General features: G+C 36.2%; 1 protein-coding gene across 38 annotated transcripts in view; it reads left to right on the top strand.

Annotated features, from left to right (window-relative positions):
• Positions 1-17,431, top strand: part of ABI3BP (ABI family member 3 binding protein) — a 168,226-nt gene that overhangs the window by 77,360 nt on the left and 73,435 nt on the right. For 32 of the 38 annotated variants that reach the window (XM_059836480.1, XM_059836488.1, XM_059836609.1 and 29 more), the window contains 10 exons: positions 2,387-2,438; positions 2,811-2,873; positions 3,911-4,006; positions 4,330-4,407; positions 9,399-9,479; positions 10,768-10,842; positions 13,390-13,455; positions 13,950-14,024; positions 15,197-15,265; positions 16,726-16,800. In XM_059836480.1, coding sequence (XP_059692463.1) covers positions 2,387-2,438; positions 2,811-2,873; positions 3,911-4,006; positions 4,330-4,407; positions 9,399-9,479; positions 10,768-10,842; positions 13,390-13,455; positions 13,950-14,024; positions 15,197-15,265; positions 16,726-16,800 — 730 coding nt within the window. The remainder of the gene's footprint in view (positions 1-2,386; positions 2,439-2,810; positions 2,874-3,910; positions 4,007-4,329; positions 4,408-9,398; positions 9,480-10,767; positions 10,843-13,389; positions 13,456-13,949; positions 14,025-15,196; positions 15,266-16,725; positions 16,801-17,431) is intronic. The other 6 variants (XM_059836616.1, XM_059836584.1, XM_059836452.1 and 3 more) reach the window with 5 other exon arrangements.

Genomic DNA, 17,431 nt, shown 5'->3' with positions numbered 1-17,431 from the left:
TTTATTTCCTCTTCTTTCTGGTTAAGTTCCTCTAGTTTCATGTCAGCCTGGAAGGTTGGGTCCTCCCCAGTTTTCCAGACAAAAAGTCTTAGCCTCTACCATTTGTTAAAGTCTAGAAGGAAACATTCCTGCTCTTCCAAACTTTATTCAGTCCAGACTGACCATGATCCTTCCTTGAGGAATGTCTTATGTACATGCCATTTGTTTTTGGCTTTTTGAGGTATCAGAATACAACATAGAAAGAAAGAACAAGTCTCTTAAAGTAATGTTACCATGTGCTGTTTCACAAAGGTTTGAGATGTGCAGTCCTGTAAGAATATGCTGTATGTATATGGTAAGAAAAGAGATGCCTGACCTATGGTATAATTTACATCTCTAATTTTCCTCTGAAAATAAGGAATATGTTATTTGCCATCTTCTTTCCTGATGGCAGCAGTTGTTGAAATAACTGATGTTCCTAATACCTATATGCTTTATATTCCCTATCTGAAAAACATGGTTGATAGTGCCATTCCTACAGATGACAGACTGACATTTCCAAAAAATTTTGTATAAGCAGTAAATATTACTAGAAATATCTAAATTTGTCATTTTGTGGAAACTGAAAAAAGTTTTGACAGCATGGGTAGATTTCAAGTGCAGCAGTTAGAGATTTGTACAGGTGAGCAGTCCAATTATAGCAGCTGGGCAACGTGGATTTCATGTCAATTATTCATTCCTGAGTGAAAAATTGCATTTTTAATACATTTAAATGTATTTTGAGTTTTTCTATTGTTATCATTGTAGCCATCCATTATTAGTCAACAAAGAAAGAATGGTCTTGTCAATCTTAGAACTGTTTCCTAGTCAAAAGGCTGATAGTAATTATGATTAGAAGTTTTACAGTAGAGGTTACGCAAGCACTCACTACAACTTCAGAGCTGTTAATTTTGTAAGGCTACTGAGGAGAAATACAATAAATTGAACACCTTCTTCTAACAAGTGCATTCCATCCAACTTGTTAGTCACAAGAATAGGAGGGCTGCTTCAAAAGCAGATCATCTGCAACACAATTTTTTCACTAGAAAACAAAATGGAAATGTAAAAAAGGAAAAATAAAGAAGGAAGATTATTTCTATCCTCATATAATGACAATGACTGAGCCATATTCACACCAATGCAAAACAGTTATTAGCTAGCAGACAGTAATTATGGAATTAGTTGTTTCCATCCATTTCCCCAAGGAAAGGTCCACCCTACTTGTGGAGATTGACCTTCTTCCAGCTTCTTAAACTTTGGTATGTGTTTAATGTGCGCCTATTGTTTTTAAAGCTTTTCAGAAGTATTTAGAATAGAACAAAAATACCTATCCTTAGGTAAATGATTAGCACTTTTTCATCAAGTGCTGACTTCTCATGCAAGTGTTCTTTCACATGAAGTAGCCCAGATGTCATAAAGTGCAAAATTAGGATTATCTGGTTCTGATTTGAGCAGAATGTATTTAGCATGGAAGGTGATTGTCGGAATTATTTTCTTTCTTGCAACTAAAATATAACAAAACAATCCCTTTTTAAAGTATGTAGCATTTTTATATTGTTAGCATTGCAGTCTACCTTCTCTCATCATCACTTGAGTGTATTATTAAGCTTTCAGAATTTGTTCATAATTCTTATCTTTGTTATCAACTGTTTTCTTTTCATAATTGTGGGATCCATTTATGTATTCCTTTTTTTATTTTGTGGTACCAATATAATTTGATATTCACATTTAGGCAAGATGTAACCTGGGTCAAAGAGATATGAACAGCATAAAAGTCCAAGTATTTAGCTTAAAAACGTAAGAATCATGTGGGTGGTTGGCCGCTTGTGCTTTGGAAACAATTCCACTAAATAATATTTTTTTGAGCTAATTGCTTTAATCAGGCTATGCGCCCAAGAGTGCTGATGGTTTACAAATGTGCACCTGGTTCTGGAATAGTCTATGTTCTAAATATAGTGTTCCTGAGAATATATCTGTGTCCTGTGACCAAATTGTAATTGCATATGTTTCACATGTTTTGCTGTAGTTAAATTTCAGCTTTTCTTCAGCATTCTGGACTACTCCCCAGTCAGTGCTCCAGAGATCCTTAAGAGAAAAATAATTGGGGTTTCCTAAGCTGTCAAATACTGTGGTTTTATTAAGCAAAACATCTCGAGCTGATAGAAGGAGATCAAAATGCAATATTACCGTATTATCCCATGGGAACTGAAGCACTACCATCAGGGACCAAGGCCAGAGCCATATCCAGTGTTAACTTGGGACAGGCATGGTATTGGATTAGAACCCTCTATTTTTATTTCTCTGTTCAATTACTATTATGGCAGTTCTCCCAAGGCACTACTTTTAACCATTTTTTTTCTTTTTTCAGATTATACTGAGTGATAATAAGAAATTGGTCCCTGTCACAATAATCAAACAAAGTAAGTTTCTGCATTTTTTAAAATGTATTCTTATACTGGGCAAGAGTAACTTGAGACTGAAATGAATGTCAGGACAATGGGATGTCCTGCAGCTGGCCCTATGATAGCATAAGCACAGAATGTTTTACCAAAATTAATATGTCAGGGGAAAGAGACACATAATTAGGTGGCGATGTAGAGGAAACAGAGTTTGCAGTCTCTTGAACTGAATGTAAACACAGAAAGGGTTAGGATGGTGTCCTCACCTGCAAATATTGATGAAAGGTATTTAGAATGCTGAGGTTTGTTTCAGGTGTGGTTTCGTTTCTTATTTCACCTTTTTTTGTTGGTTTTTTAATTAGTTTTTCTAATATCCCTGTGTTGTCTCCACAGTTATTCAAAATCGGACGCAGTCAAAAGCACCAGATAGTTCTTCTCTCCCAGGAGCAATATTAGGTGACTGGAAGATATTTTTATTATTTCTCTTAACTCCTGGTTGAAACTTAGAATTGTGAAAATGCTTTTAATTTTCTTGATCTTAATTGTTTTTCATTGCATATCAAAGGGTATTTTGCAGCTGGTGCAGACAATATTTGTTATATTTTAGGGTGGTACACATGGTTCAAGAATGTTGTTGCTTAAGTGAAGTAGAATCATTTCATTGTCATTGTATTTAAAAGAAGAAACAGCCATTGTTTAAGCCAAGGAGTTCTTCCATACTTCAAATGAAGTTCTATGGCAAAGATCTTGTTGAGATGAGGGATTGTTCTTACTGGGCTTTTAAGGTAGCACAGTAACATCACATCTACAGTCACAAACCTGATACATTAAACTACAGAAATCTTGCAATTAGAATTTGAAGTTAGATCTTGGGGCATTACTGTTTCCCTCCAAGTCATCCATTTCCATTCTTTATGTTCTTGTTTCACCTATAAGAATATGCAATATTGGCTTAGAACATTAAACCAGGGGAAAGTCTGTCATACAGTGTGGTGAACTACTAGTCTGCCTGAAATTTCCATGAAAGGCTCACTGCACCATATACCTTGTGACTAATTTATTCCTGGATTTATTGTTTATTCCTTTATATATTTTCTATGACTCCATAACTTTGGCAGAAGTTTTCTTTGTGTGAGTTTCAGTGTATTGATGTGAGTCAAACACACACATACTAACCCAGTCTGGTGTTGAGCCCACTTGGCCCACCAGACAGAATCTGTCCCAGTATCTGTGATGCTGCAGTATTCCAGAGTTGTGTGTTCCAGTGCTGAATGGTTTTCAACTCTGATAAATCATGAGACGGTGGTGATAGAAGGAGTGGTGTAAAGGGAAAATAGCATCAAACGGGAGAGTTAATTACAGATAGAACAAATTCATTTTCCAGATATTCAGGCTGAGCTCCCAGTGATTCAGTAATAGCTACTCACATATCTCAGAGAGCAGACTGTTCCTTCATGTCTTCTGGAATTAATGGCATACATCTTTCTCTGCAGTGCACCTTATTGTTCCAGGTCTCAATGAAAGTCAGCAGAAACTTCCTCCTCTCCTGACAATAGATAACATACCTCAAGCATCCAGGAAAAAACTGGGTAAGGAGAAATGCTAAACAAATGAGAAATTCTGAAAACCATTTTGCACTCTGAAAATAATGATTCACAAGTCATTAGATCATTGCTGCAAATTTTTATTTTCAAAGTATCTTTTAATGAACAAAACAAAACCAAAACTGCATGTGTTTAACATAGCTTGGAGTCATTGTGCAGTGGAAGTTAATTGGATCCTAAAGGTACTCAGCTATCCACATTTATCCATGTTGGCTTACTTAGTCAAACTAAAGTGGGACAGAAATAAATCTGTGGTAAAAGAGAGCAGATATATCTATGTAATTACTCTCTAATGTCTGTTCTTTTAGCTAAGAATGAAACTGGAGTATGGCCTGCTGAATCCAAAACACCAGAAGTTCAAGAAATCTCCCCACAGTCCCTTCCAGGTAATGAAAATTCTGTTTTTAGAAACTCTGTGGAATATCTTTGCCAAATACATAAAATAAAATGAAACCCATCTTTGTGCTCTACAGTTAAAATAGTAGCTGGAAAACAGGAGGATAGTGGCTGAATTAGCAAGGAGTGCTAATGTGGATAAAAATCTAAATCTAATTTTGGACTAAAGTTTCAGGTGATATAATTATTAGGTTTCTAAAACTACTTGTAATTAGAACCATACTTTGTGGCATAATGGATGCCTTGAAATTTGAAAAATGGCCAAGTGAGGTTTTTTGTGTAACACAGATTACTTTATGAATTTGTATGACAAGTACAGTCATATATTTGAACATATTCAGTCTGGGAGCAGGGGAGGAAAGGATTGGAAAGAGCTGAATTTTTCAGAGTCAAATGATGAAGATCACTTATCACCCACTTTATTGACCCACATTTCAGAATTGTTTAAGAAGGCATATGCCTATCTTCATTTTCTATAGTCTGGCCCTAATCCTATAACTGAGTTGGAAGTCTTGGCTGTGCTGTAACAAGAGGCAATAGCTGGCTTCTGCCAACTTCTTTGCTGAAAGGAGGAAGGGATGCTTGAACAGTGGCAAGAATTTAAAAAGGAATTTGAGGAAACAATGACCAAAGGTTTGCTTTGGTTTGGTTTAGACATATTATGTGATCTTGCTGGCATTAGTCTCTTCTGTCTGCCAAGTCTTTCCTGGCTGGATGAAGTAGTGTAGGATGTGGTCTCTTTGACATCACATGACCCAGACAGATACTGCCCTAAATATGATTGTGTTTATTTTACTCCTTATGTATATAAAAAAATCCACCTTAGTCTTAAAAAAAAACAAAGCAGAATAAAAAACCCTTCAAAAAATACATTGGGAATTAAAAAGGTGTAAAGAAATGCAGCAATATAATGTAATCATTGACAACAATCTTTCAGATTGATCCATTTTTTTTTTCTGTGAAAATGTTAGAACTTTATTTTCTACTCAGTAGATAAATATATTCTTCAAATTCTGCTTTAAACCATTCCTTCCTGTCTGCAAAACCTTCTCAGGGATGGCTTTTTCTGTTCATCCTAAATATTAAGAGGGGAAAAAACGATGCCTCTTCACAAGAATTTATTATCAAAGGATGCATTGAAAATGTGTGGATCCTTTTCAGGAAGCTGTAAGGAGTCTTTTTAGGTTGTTTGATTGGTTTGTTTTCTCTTACAGTTCAACATCTCTTGTGGAATTAATTTTTTTTTACTATGTTATTAGATTATATACCTTGTTTAAGTAACTGCTGTTTAAGAACTGGCAATCTGGAAGTGTATTTTCTAGAACTTTGCCATTTTCTGTGAATGTGAGAACTGGATACGTTTGTATGGTTGGTTCTCCATCAGAATCCATGTCCTCAAATCTCAGCCCTCAAGCTTGCATTCCTCTAATCAAAATGTGTCATTCCTTGTTGATGGAATGTAATGGTCAGTCAGCTAAAGAGTGTGAAATGTGGCAGCTGGGGAGGAGAGCATTGGTTCATTCCATTTCCTTTCCTTTGTGTTCTGTAATTATATTTATGTACCAATATGTAGTATTTCTAACCATAAACATTGCCATGTCTAGACAAGGCTCAGAACTGTGTTTATGAAGTTGGAGAAGTTCTCATTACTCTGGTAATAATTGGCAAGTACTCTCTTTCCTTGTAACAATTTAGGAACAAGTTGTTACAACTAAACACATTCTTATTGCTCTCACACCAATAGTTACTTACTGAAATATTTAGAATAATTTTCATCCTTTATTTCAAGGTTCCTTTGTGGTTTTGCTTCCATGCCTTTTTTTCCTGTGGTGACAATTCCTTTCGGATTTTATTTGTTGATCTCAGCACCAGTGCTTCATGTTAAAGTAAGAGTATGTCACGCTCCATTGTGGTTACAGTAGTTCAGTTAAAGACAGAAAAAAAAGGAAGTCAGGAAACAGGGAAGTGAAAATAAATCCTTTAAAAGAAAAATGTTCTTCAGGTGTAATTCTGTCTTGCCATGGAACATGGAAAAATAACTTGTCTGGCTAAAATGCTGAGTATTCTTTTATGAGTAGCTTAGGTGAGAGATCTGAGCACCAACCCTTTGCAAGGGCTGCATTCAAACAGTTTAGTATATAGACATAATTAATTGAGTTTAGCAATAGGATCTACTTCATTATATTTAATTCAGACATTGCTATTTGAAAAATCGTAGTGGATTCTTTGACCAAGGTACAATAACTCTTTGCTGTGGAAGGTTTAAGGACTGGTGCCAGACTGGCAAGAGCACAGTGCTTTAGCAGGAGCTCTGTGTTGTAGCAGCTGTTGTGTCATCAGCCATGCTAGAAGAGAAGGGAGCTCCAAGTATTTCAGCAAGCAGTCTATCAGAAAGGCTCTGTGAGCTGGGCTGCTCTTGTCCTCCACTGGCTCTTCATCAAAGGGTGTGTTCAGTGTTGTGGCACAGTTTAGTAACTTTTTTTTCATGTATTTGTCTACCAGGAGTCCCATCGTTTTCTTAATTTCAATCCTCCCCTCCCTTGGCATGCATTTCCATGGAAAGGCTTGTTAGTAAGTTCTTTCATTCTTTGTTTTTGCCAGGCTTGTTACAATATTTTCCACTCAGGACTAATTTATTCTGAACACAACAGCTCAAATCTCTAGTGTTTTCCTCAATCTTTGAATTGCTGTCTAATATACCTCAAACTACTTCTACAACTTTTTTTCTCTGCTAAATGTGTCTTTCTATTAACTTCACAGGGAAATTGGAGCTCACCAACCCTTAGAAGTATGAGCACATTAGTCTGGGACATGAAAGAGCTAGTTTATCTTTTATAAGAAAAAAAAAAAAAAGGAAAGAAAATAAAGAAATCTAGTTATTTATGTGAGGGGTTGTACTACAAATTTAGTGAATTAGATTTGTGAAATGTGGAGTAGGGTTGAAAATTAAAAATGCCACCTGTGAATCCATCAACCAGGGTTAGTGTTCAGTTGAAATAACTCCTTTGTTGCCATGTCTCCCAAGTTCTGTTCCTCCTGTCCTCATTCTGCCCCCTGAAGGGTTCCACTTGTGCTCACAGGGTATATCAGGAGTGAGATTCATGTTTTCATCATACTGTCATTCATCATCATGAAGATGAAAAGAGAGTCAAGAGAAATCAGAGGAAGCATTGCCTGGGTGCATTCTTGCTGTGTTCCATGCTGTGATGATAAAGTAACTTGGCTGTGTTAATGCTTTACTTTGCAGACAGCCATGAACCACTACAATAGGCCTAGCTTGCCTGCTGCCCTGGAATAGTCAGAGGCTTTTCTCTTTTCTCTAATTTAGCTTTCAGAGCCTAAACTTTCTTCTTCCTGTATCTTCTTTTTAACAAAAATGTCTGTCTTATTTTCGCGTCATCCCTACAATTCTTTGTGCAAAACTGAGAGCTTGGTTTCTTTTGTTCTAATTCTAGGCGTGTTTTATCTTGTTCAGCTTGCTCAGCAAAGACACATTTCATTTGAGTGTAAACCCTCTGACCTCTAAAAAAGAAAAAATTCAAAACATCATGAGTTCTGTATTTGCTTGTATTTGTTTTTTTTTCATTTTTGCACCTCACCAACAAGGAATGTTAGATTTTGAACTGCTCCTGAGGTACAGGTAGTTAGTTGTTCCTTCAGTATTTCTTATGAGAGAATCCTCTCCCTCAAGTTTCATAGAGAGAAATTTCTCTGCCTTCTCTGGACAGTGAACTGCTCCTTGCACTGATGGCAGTGACAACACTGTGGTTGACTTAGAAGATGAATTGAGCCGTAACAAAGCAGCATCTGTAAAGGCTCCAGGCTGCGTGACACATCCTCCAAACTAGAAAATAGTGTAATTTTTGTAACTGTAATAGCATCTGAATCCCACTATTTAGCATGTGGGAAACAGCACTTTTTTTCCCACTAAATCAAATAAGAAGTTTATAAACCTCCATGATCAGCTCTTGCTTGAAGTGTGCTGAGTAGATTGTGGAAAAAGCTTGGAGAGCATGCAGGAAAAACCAAAATGTCTTCTAATGTGTCTCAAAAGGAAAGTGATCTTTTATTAAATTAATGCTAAAACTTAGTGCTATATTAATGCCAACAATCAATATTAAAGATCTCTTCCAAGTAGCTACGTGCATTAAATACTGTGCAATTTGCTCTGGGGAGGGCATTAATGTGCCTGTGGCATTCAAGGCTGAGACCTTACCATTCTGTGTTCCACACCCATGTCATTTTACAGTCTTAGATGACCAATTCTGAATACTGCATGACTGATTAAACACCTCTGGGGTCTCCAAAAAGATGCAGAGGAAAGAAGTGACCTTGACTGACTTGCTGTTGGTGTTAATTGTTATGTGAAACAGCTTGCAGAGTATAGTAATGCAGTAGTATATTAAAATATGGCCAGCCATTCAGTTTAGGTGCAGCTTAACTGCCTGGATATTACTCTAAAAATGTTCTGTTAGAAGAATGAATGGAAATCCAAACCTATTCTATAACAAATTCTGTAATTACTAGAAAATTGAAAGATCTGAGATATTACAGGTGAGTATTTATTACGTTCCTGAAAATTTTTATATTAGAAGGATTAAAAACCATTCAGAATAACAGGGAAAATTTGTAAATATTTTGTGAAAATTACCTTGTGATGTAATGGATCTTGTTTATAATCCATGACAATGAATTTAAGAGGCTGTAACAGAAGTACAGTGTGAGTTTCTGACCTTAACTTTGCTGTTGATGACTTTTATTTTCTTTTATTATTATAAAACTGCAGCAAAATAAATCCAAAGCATCATATAGATTTCACATCTGAAAACAAAATAAACATTAATCATGATGGAGTTGAGCTGCTGTAGAAATCATTCTAATCATGTGACATGAAATGGTGATAAGAAAAGCATCAGGCTTTGGGTAGTAGATCAAGAGAGGTTCAGGGGATTTAAAATTACATTAAGCTTCTTTCTTCTAGCTGAGGCTGAGAAAACACATGGACCTGAAGATTTTAGATCGACGCCTAAACCCAAATTGGTGCAAACTCAAAACTTACCGGGTAACTAATTTTTCTGCTTTTTACATTTTTTCTGCATTAAACACTTTTTTACCTTCCCCAGAATTTTTCTACTGCTTGCTGCATCCTCTTTGTGTTGGCTCCAAAGGAAGTTCTGATTAAAATATTCTGGTTTCTTTTGTGGTTCCAGTGACTAACACTGGAATGAATTGTAAAGCAGGATGCACCTGGCTGAACTGTGGCTTTCACATATTTCACTGCGTGATTTAATTTGATTTTTGAAATGAATGCTTTCTGTCTCTGTGATCTGCATGTTTGACATAACATAGAATTTCCATCTGTAAAACTGACCTCAGCAATAGAATTTAAGTATTACCTCCTTGATTTTCTTCTTATTGCTGATTCATTTAGGTAGCACCCACAGCAATGAGTAAGAACAATTTTATATAGCATGTGATGGGATAAAACTGTATGTGCCTTGAAGGAAAGAGAAGCTCTACTGATTTTTTAAAAATTTTTATCTCAGTGTTGTATGGTTAGTTTTGTGATTTGGTGTGACACTTACTTAGTTCTGTTATTCAGAATTCTAAATTCTCTAATGTTGATTTTATTGCTTGTATTTTCTTCCCTGAGCCATGCAAAATTACAAGGACAAATCTAAACTTGAGATTGTATTTAATTCTGTTTTTTAAAAAACTTCACTTAGATTTTTCTAAAGCACAGCTAGCCTGCATTCAGAAGGAAGTATGGAATGCTTGCAGGACTGAAATGCAGATCTTCCCATGAAGAGGACTGCTAATGCTTCTCAATAAATGCATTTTACACAATCCTATGGATTCACGTTAATGTCTTACTTGCACTTTTTTCTTTTTTCATTTAAATTTGACAGCAGATGTCCAGAATTTACTGAAGTGAAACCAGCAGTCAATCTAATTTCATTTTTTTAACCTTACCTTGCCTTTTTTTAACCATACTCAACTTTCCTTGGTTTTGCTTTGTTACAAAGATTTAAATATGAAAACTAATCAAGATGGATCATTGATTAATTTTAAACTAGGTGCTCATAGCTACAGACAGATGTTCATTGTCAAAGTCCCATGATTGATGGATCTTTGTTTAACAATTAGGGGAAAAAAGACTTCCTTCATATTCCACATACCCTTTCAAGTGACAATTTTTGTGTTTTTTTCTCTAGGTTGGAACTACTTTTTATTTTTTTATTAATTATCATTTTTTTCAGGAATGAGTGGTCCAGAAGCCAAATATAAATCCGTGTTGTGCCTTGTATTATTCTTAATCAAGAGATGTTTTGGTTATATTTTTATTGTAGCTTCTAACGAAATACAGCTACTTCCTTCTGGATCCAGAATCCCTGATGCTCCAAAAAGTCCATTGACAGAATTTGGTAATTACTTTCTTTGTAAATATGAGAAAAATTTTCAGTAAAGTTATCTTCACAGTGCTTCCTCCAGTAAGAGAAGTAATGCAGTTAAAACAGTAACACACAAGTGACTTACATTGTGCCCTTTATGGTGCTGTGTGCACCCCTTATTACACAATTGGACCCCAAACTCGGTGCTTTGATGCTTGTGTTGGTGATGACTGGGGATATTCCAGCAAGTTATGAGCATCTGGAAGTCTGTGCTGGGAAGAACATGATTTTTGTGTGGATGCTTTCTTCCTCCTTCCTTCTTTCTTATTTTCTTCTGCTGGGAGACATCTCCGATGTGAGCTCGCCACATAGGGGACCATTTGTGTATGGTAGATATTATTTCTGTGTCCTTGTTGTTACCCTAAACTAATATTTGTCCAGTTTCAAGTGTGCAGTTTTTTCAACTGATGATGTTGAGCTGTTTGTGGCAGGGGGTGTCCAGTGCCAGCCTTACTTCCACCTCTCACCATCTCGTGCTTCTGCTCCTCTATATTATACCCTATGTCTCCCTTGCTCAAGACCTCTGATTTCATAACAGGCCCGTATTTTCTCTGTGTTTGTGTTAAATTAGCTCATTCTACCAAAACTATTGCTTGTTGCTTCTTTCACTATTAACAGCTATTACACTAGTTGCTTGGAGGGCCCTTGAATCAGATTCATTTCTATATCTTTAAGTATTAGTCGAGAAATTTATTATAGAATAGTACTGGCTTATTAGGATGACCTACTTTTGCTTAATCTAGTCTGCAAAATTTTAAAATGATTTCCAGGAATGCCTCTTAGTTCCTGAAATGCATATTTGAAGTAGATTCTCACGAACATGAAAATAATCTTCATAATCTGTTCCTAATTTGATAGAGTTTTTTTGACATCTCTTTTCCAGGTGTGTTTGAGGGGATGGGGAGAGACATTTGGTTAAATCCAATTAGAAGCAGCACTGGAAAAAGAGAAACAAAATGATTTATGAACCTATTTGCTAGAAATGTAGCTGAAAAACAGAAAATTATTAGGCATGTGAAGAATTTTTTCTTTCTATTAAAAAAAAGAAATTATAATTGAATCCTATGTTTGTCTCAGTGATAAAGGTGGAATCATAGCAACATTAGAGGAAAAAATAAGTGTTTCATTCAAGTATTTATTACATCCTCCATTCCCTTTGAATAGTTCCACTTGGCAAAAGTGGGATTTCATTATGTGAGGCTAGGCCCAGTCTTTGGGTCAAAGGGAGCCTCTGTGCTCTCCATGAAATCACTGATGAAGTCAAAGATATTCTGTGAGAATCAGGGCATGGTTATGCTGAGGTGATTTCTGTGCACTGTGCCTCTGCATGCCTTGATCACCTGCTCTCATAAAATAAGCAAAGTAAGCAAAATTTAATTTATGAAGTTCAACTGCATGTTACCTGTATTCTGCCCTAGTTCCCCTGAAGAATTTTTTCTTTACTTTTCTATCTGGATTGAGCTAGAGGGAGATCTCTCCTTTTTTTTGTAAACTTCCTGTGTGGTCAGTATATTTTTGGATTCAAATGTTTCTGAAAAGATGGCTTTGTGAACACGCCTTCAATGTTCTGATGTCTTTGGGAGATGTCTTATAGTTCTTGATGGGTGTAGATGGATCAATGGAAGCTTTTGCCAAAAGCTGTGAATTGTATGGCTTTTGTTGGCAGTGTTTTCTTCTCTAGAAATATAGAATAGAATGGTTCCATGTGCAAGGGACCTGCAGTGATCATCTGGTCCAGCTGCTGAGTCCAACTGTATCAGGATAGGAACCTGGGATCCAAATTGTTAATGTGATAAGGTAGATTGAAAGTAAATGGGAAAGCAGATCCAATGTGTGAAAAAAAGACTGTTCACTTTTTGGCATGAATATTCATATTTCCTGTACTAGAAATGAACACTACCCCTAATTATTTGAATGGGGGTTTTAAAAGAAAAATACTTACTGACCAGTTCACACAGTTAAGTAGGATGAGTAGCAGCACAGTAGTGCAAAACCTGCACATGATGGAAGCTTGTTCATGATGGCTTTTGGGTAAGAGTGCCCAATTCCATCTTGACTCCATTTTCATTAAAGCACACTTCAGGTTATCCAAACTTCAAAGTGAAGAAACCAGAAGGTCTTTGTAATAATCCTCATCACAGATAAGAGATAGTAGGTGTTGTTAGTAACTTGAACAATTATTTCACTGATTTAATTATACTACTTTTCTCTTATCTTTTGTGATTACAACATCTTTAAAAATAGTTACACACATTGCAGTAGTGACTAGAGACCTGCAAGTGGTGTGAATATCAAATGCTGTGTTGTAGCTGCCTTGCTGTGAATAAAATCCTCTTAAGTAATAAGGATTCAGCTTGATTAGACAGGGTATGCTAAATATGAATGGGGTAGAAATTAATGGAGCAAAGAAACATTCAAACAGAAAAACCCTTGTTAGTTACAGTTGAAATTAGATTTTGTATTACTTGTCAAAAGAGTCTTTCTTGGAATGATAAAATTTTGTTTCATGTTTGCTCTTAGCAACTCAGAGTCCAGCCTTGAAATCCGTATCTCTACCTTCTGCAGAAAAAAGAGAGATGGAGATGGGTAATTAGCAGCTTAGTTCCGTGATTTTTTTTCCATTATCTTGGCGTCATGTAGATCTGCAAATTTTAATCTTGGCTACCAACATTCACAGAGAGCTGCTTATTCACCCTTCTTGTGTCTGTGTAACCACCTGAAGAATGTATCTGTTGTCAGCTTAAAAACTTCCCAAAGACAGTGCTGTCATATCTTGTCGTCATCTTATTTCTTTCGGTATAGCTGCAGCTCTTACCCAGAAAATTTAATGAGAGAATTCCTTGCTGGTAAGAGTTCTTTCAAGCATGTGGCACTCGCATTCCAAGGCCAGAAACCTGTTTTTCCAGCCATCCCCTCCTCTTGTCGCAGCCATTGTCTCAAGTCTCACTTGAGGCCATCTGCCATCTTGCTCAGCTTAGTGTTGGCATCGCCTGGAAATGCACAGCCTTTGCTCAGTTGTTTGATGCTAATCCATCAAGTCACAGCTCTCTCAGCATTTCAAGCTAAGATTCTTTTTTCAGCTTTTGAGGAAAAACAGACTGTTTCTTCAGGATCCAAACCATCCGGTACCATGGAAGTGCAACCAACCCGATCCGGTAATGGTTCTCATGAGGTTAATCCTCCTGACAGTTGGGAGTTTTTGTAGGAGACAGTGCCCCTCATGAAATACTTTGTTCAGTTTAACAGAAATGAAGAATAACTGTGGGTACAAAAGTGCTGCATCAGGTATTAGATCTCTTTATGACAGTCTATGTGAAACACTAAACTAGTAGTTCAGGGGTTTTCAATGTTTGGCAACAGCACGTAATTCTTAGTTTTAAAAGTAAATTGTACTTACTGTAAATATTAGATTTAAGTAGGACTGTCCACACCTGAGTTTTATAAATAGAATATCCTGATTTGCTGAAGGATTCTGAGTTGTTAAGGATTAATGAAAACCAAAGAAATTCCAACATATTTTGAAACTATCACTCTTCTTTTGGCCTTTCTGTATAGACATAGGTATAATTCTGCCCAGATTTTTAAACTGGCACTATAAAAACATATCACTGAAGACTCAGATGCTTTCTAGTTGGCTCTCACAAAATTTCTATTGTGTGTTTCTATTATTTTATAGAAGTTACTTGCCTGGGGCAACTGACAGTTTTTCAAAATAAGGAAAAAAAATTATAAGTTGAGAGCCAGCTGGAAAGATTTCATTTCATTACAATGCCAATAGGATAATGCCTGATGCATATGTTTTTGGAAGATATTAACATTGAAAGAAATCCATTACTGAAGGGGAGATTGATTACAATAGTTAGCTGTTCATATGTCTGACAAAAGGCAGATTCTATGTTTCATTTGGTCCAGCTCCTGTTTTGTCATCCTTTTTCCTTCTTCAGTTTTAGCACCAGGATATTGTCCTTCCTGATCCTAGAAAAAAAATTCCATGTAGTCACAGTTTGCTACTTTTTATTAATAATGCGTTCCTCTATTTTGAATAGCCTTGTATTTTCACTTTTTAACTCTGTATTTCACCTTTTTATATGAGTCTGATAAAAATTTGGTCATAAAATGCATTATGCATTAATGCATGTTTTTGGAAATCATTTTCAAGTCACACTTAATCAGTTATTGCACATTTCAGACTCTACCTTTCTGTGGAATATAAAATGTTAAGTATTAACCAGAAGTTTTGTCAGCTTATGAAGGAATATGATGTTGTTGCAGAAGGTTTCTTATCACTTCAAAACAATACAGCATTATTTTTGCTTTTATTTTCCAGCTTCACATGATTTTCTTCATGTTATTTCTACTCCCCAGACTTTTACATCTTCAGAAATACCAGACACTGGTAAATTATAATGATATTGTTTCAGAAGCCTTTCATACCCTTGTGATTGGTTGGTGATGAAAAGTTCTTTGCTGCTTCCATGTTGATGATTTCAGACAGCCATTGCACACCACTTGCTGTGGGTGTTGCCCTACATCTTATTTTTTCAACTCATGTATCACCACCCTCATTCCTGTGACTAGGCAGAGCACAAGTTTAAAGCAAGTCTGCAAGTAGCTTGCAGAATAATGCAGTATTGATCAAAGAGGTGTGTCAGGAAAAGATTTAAATTTGCAAGGCTTAAGGCTGTTCCAGTCAAGTACAATACAATGCTTTTTAGTGATAATATTTTTTTAATTTCTTTTATCCTGTCAATTTTTCACATTGAGTTTGCTGTGATTTTTTTTCCTATATATTGTGTTAAAATAAGTATGTCCAAACAACTAAGGCCAGACCTTTCTAACTAAGCTATATTTTGAGTCATAGCTTTGGGAATAGATTATCTTTCCTGTAACCTTGGAGAGGTGAGGATGACCAAGTTAACATCTTCAGCTAGGTAATTAGTGATGGTATTTGAAATGGAAAAGGAGGCTAATTTTTTTTTAATAAATAGGCAAAAAATAATAAATGCTTTGCAGAGTAGTGAAAAGTAAAATTTCTCTCCACCAGATGTTCCTTCTTAATTTACTTACATGAAATTATTTCTCAGGTTTGGTTGTTTTGTTTGGGTTTTTTGTAACAGCAGCTAGAGATACTACTGATTTGGAAATATACATGTCTGTAATTACTACAGAGCTTCAGCTATTAGAATGGCATGTGGTAAAATTCAAAAGTTGACCTCAGTATAGTTTCAAAATTTTGTTTTCTTTTTTTTTTTATCCTTGCTGCTATTTTTGGAAGTTTTGCATTGCTTTAGTTGTCACCCTCACAGTAATTCATACACTTACTGCTGTTGTTAACTAGATTCTCATCTGTACTTATTATTCATCTTTTTAGATGAAGGATCAGAGGCAAACAGGAGAGCTCCCTTTAGTTGGTTGTGTTTGGTTTTCCCATTGTTAAGATTCCCAGCTGTGGACCTTCCCTTCTTAGTTTTGGGGCTTCTTTTTCCTGTGCTGAGAGAACTTCGTTTTGAGAGGGAATAAAGAGCTTACACATATTTCTGTGTCATGTTTCCATTGAAAGGCTAGCCCCCTAACTGCTTTCTGGACCCAAAGGTGTTTTCTTACACTCTACCATGCATTATATATATGCTAAGATTATTAGATAATAAGAATTCTCATTAGTATGAATTAAGTGGTTCCCACACTGACTTCTACACCAGCCTAACAATCCATGAGACAGAGCAATGCCCAGCTGACTTGCAAGCAATTTTCCCTGTGCTTCCATTGCTCTAACAAAGCAACACCTTTGGCCAAGGCCTGAATTGTTCAGGTAGCTCTGAGGCAATTAAACCTTTTAAAACAAGATTCTCTTTCCAGATTTAGGTGAAAGGAAGCCTCTTTCTTCAAGAGTCACAACATCTGGCATGCCAGAAATGCCACCACTCTCAGCTGGTAATGATGTCTGTCTTCTCTCTAGTTCTCCTCACATCTAGGCAACCTCTCAAAAGACACAGCAATGCTTTGCTAAATGAAGGGTTTATTCTGACTTGCTCTGTATAAAGCTGGAGAGACAGAAACTAGTTGCATCTGCTGCAACGTTTGAGACATTTGGCATGAAATATTGCAATGATAAGATGAATTTTTTTTTAATGTTGGTAAACAATTACCTCGTCCAGATTTTCTTGTGAAGGATTGTTTGTATAGATAGATATCTTTATGTATGTGTGGAGACCCATCATTGTTAGAAATTATTAAATAAATGTTAACATGTCCAATTTGCCCCTTTTGCTCATTGAAAAAGTTCCTCCACAAGCAGAAAAAAGATTTATCTACAGCTCTTAAGCAGGTGCAAACATTTTGGTTAGTGAGTCATTGAGTGTTGCTAGGAAGGGATCAAGTTGAAGAGAACTGAACAGAAGGATTGCCATTTCCAAAGACTGAGAATATCAAGATATCCCAGAGGAATCACTCAGCAGTATTTCCTTATTGCCACCAGCTGCATCCAAGGGCATGTTTGTAAACTGTCAGAAGTCTTGCCTCCCTTAAACTTGAAACCGAGCCCAAAGCAATGGGCAAATGCAAT

Source organism: Haemorhous mexicanus, chromosome 2 (assembly GCF_027477595.1).
Source record: "Haemorhous mexicanus isolate bHaeMex1 chromosome 2, bHaeMex1.pri, whole genome shotgun sequence".
In the NCBI taxonomy this organism is placed as follows: domain Eukaryota; kingdom Metazoa; phylum Chordata; class Aves; order Passeriformes; family Fringillidae; genus Haemorhous; species Haemorhous mexicanus.
Note: the sequence above shows the minus strand (reverse complement) of the source record. Positions and strands in the feature narration are given on the sequence as shown.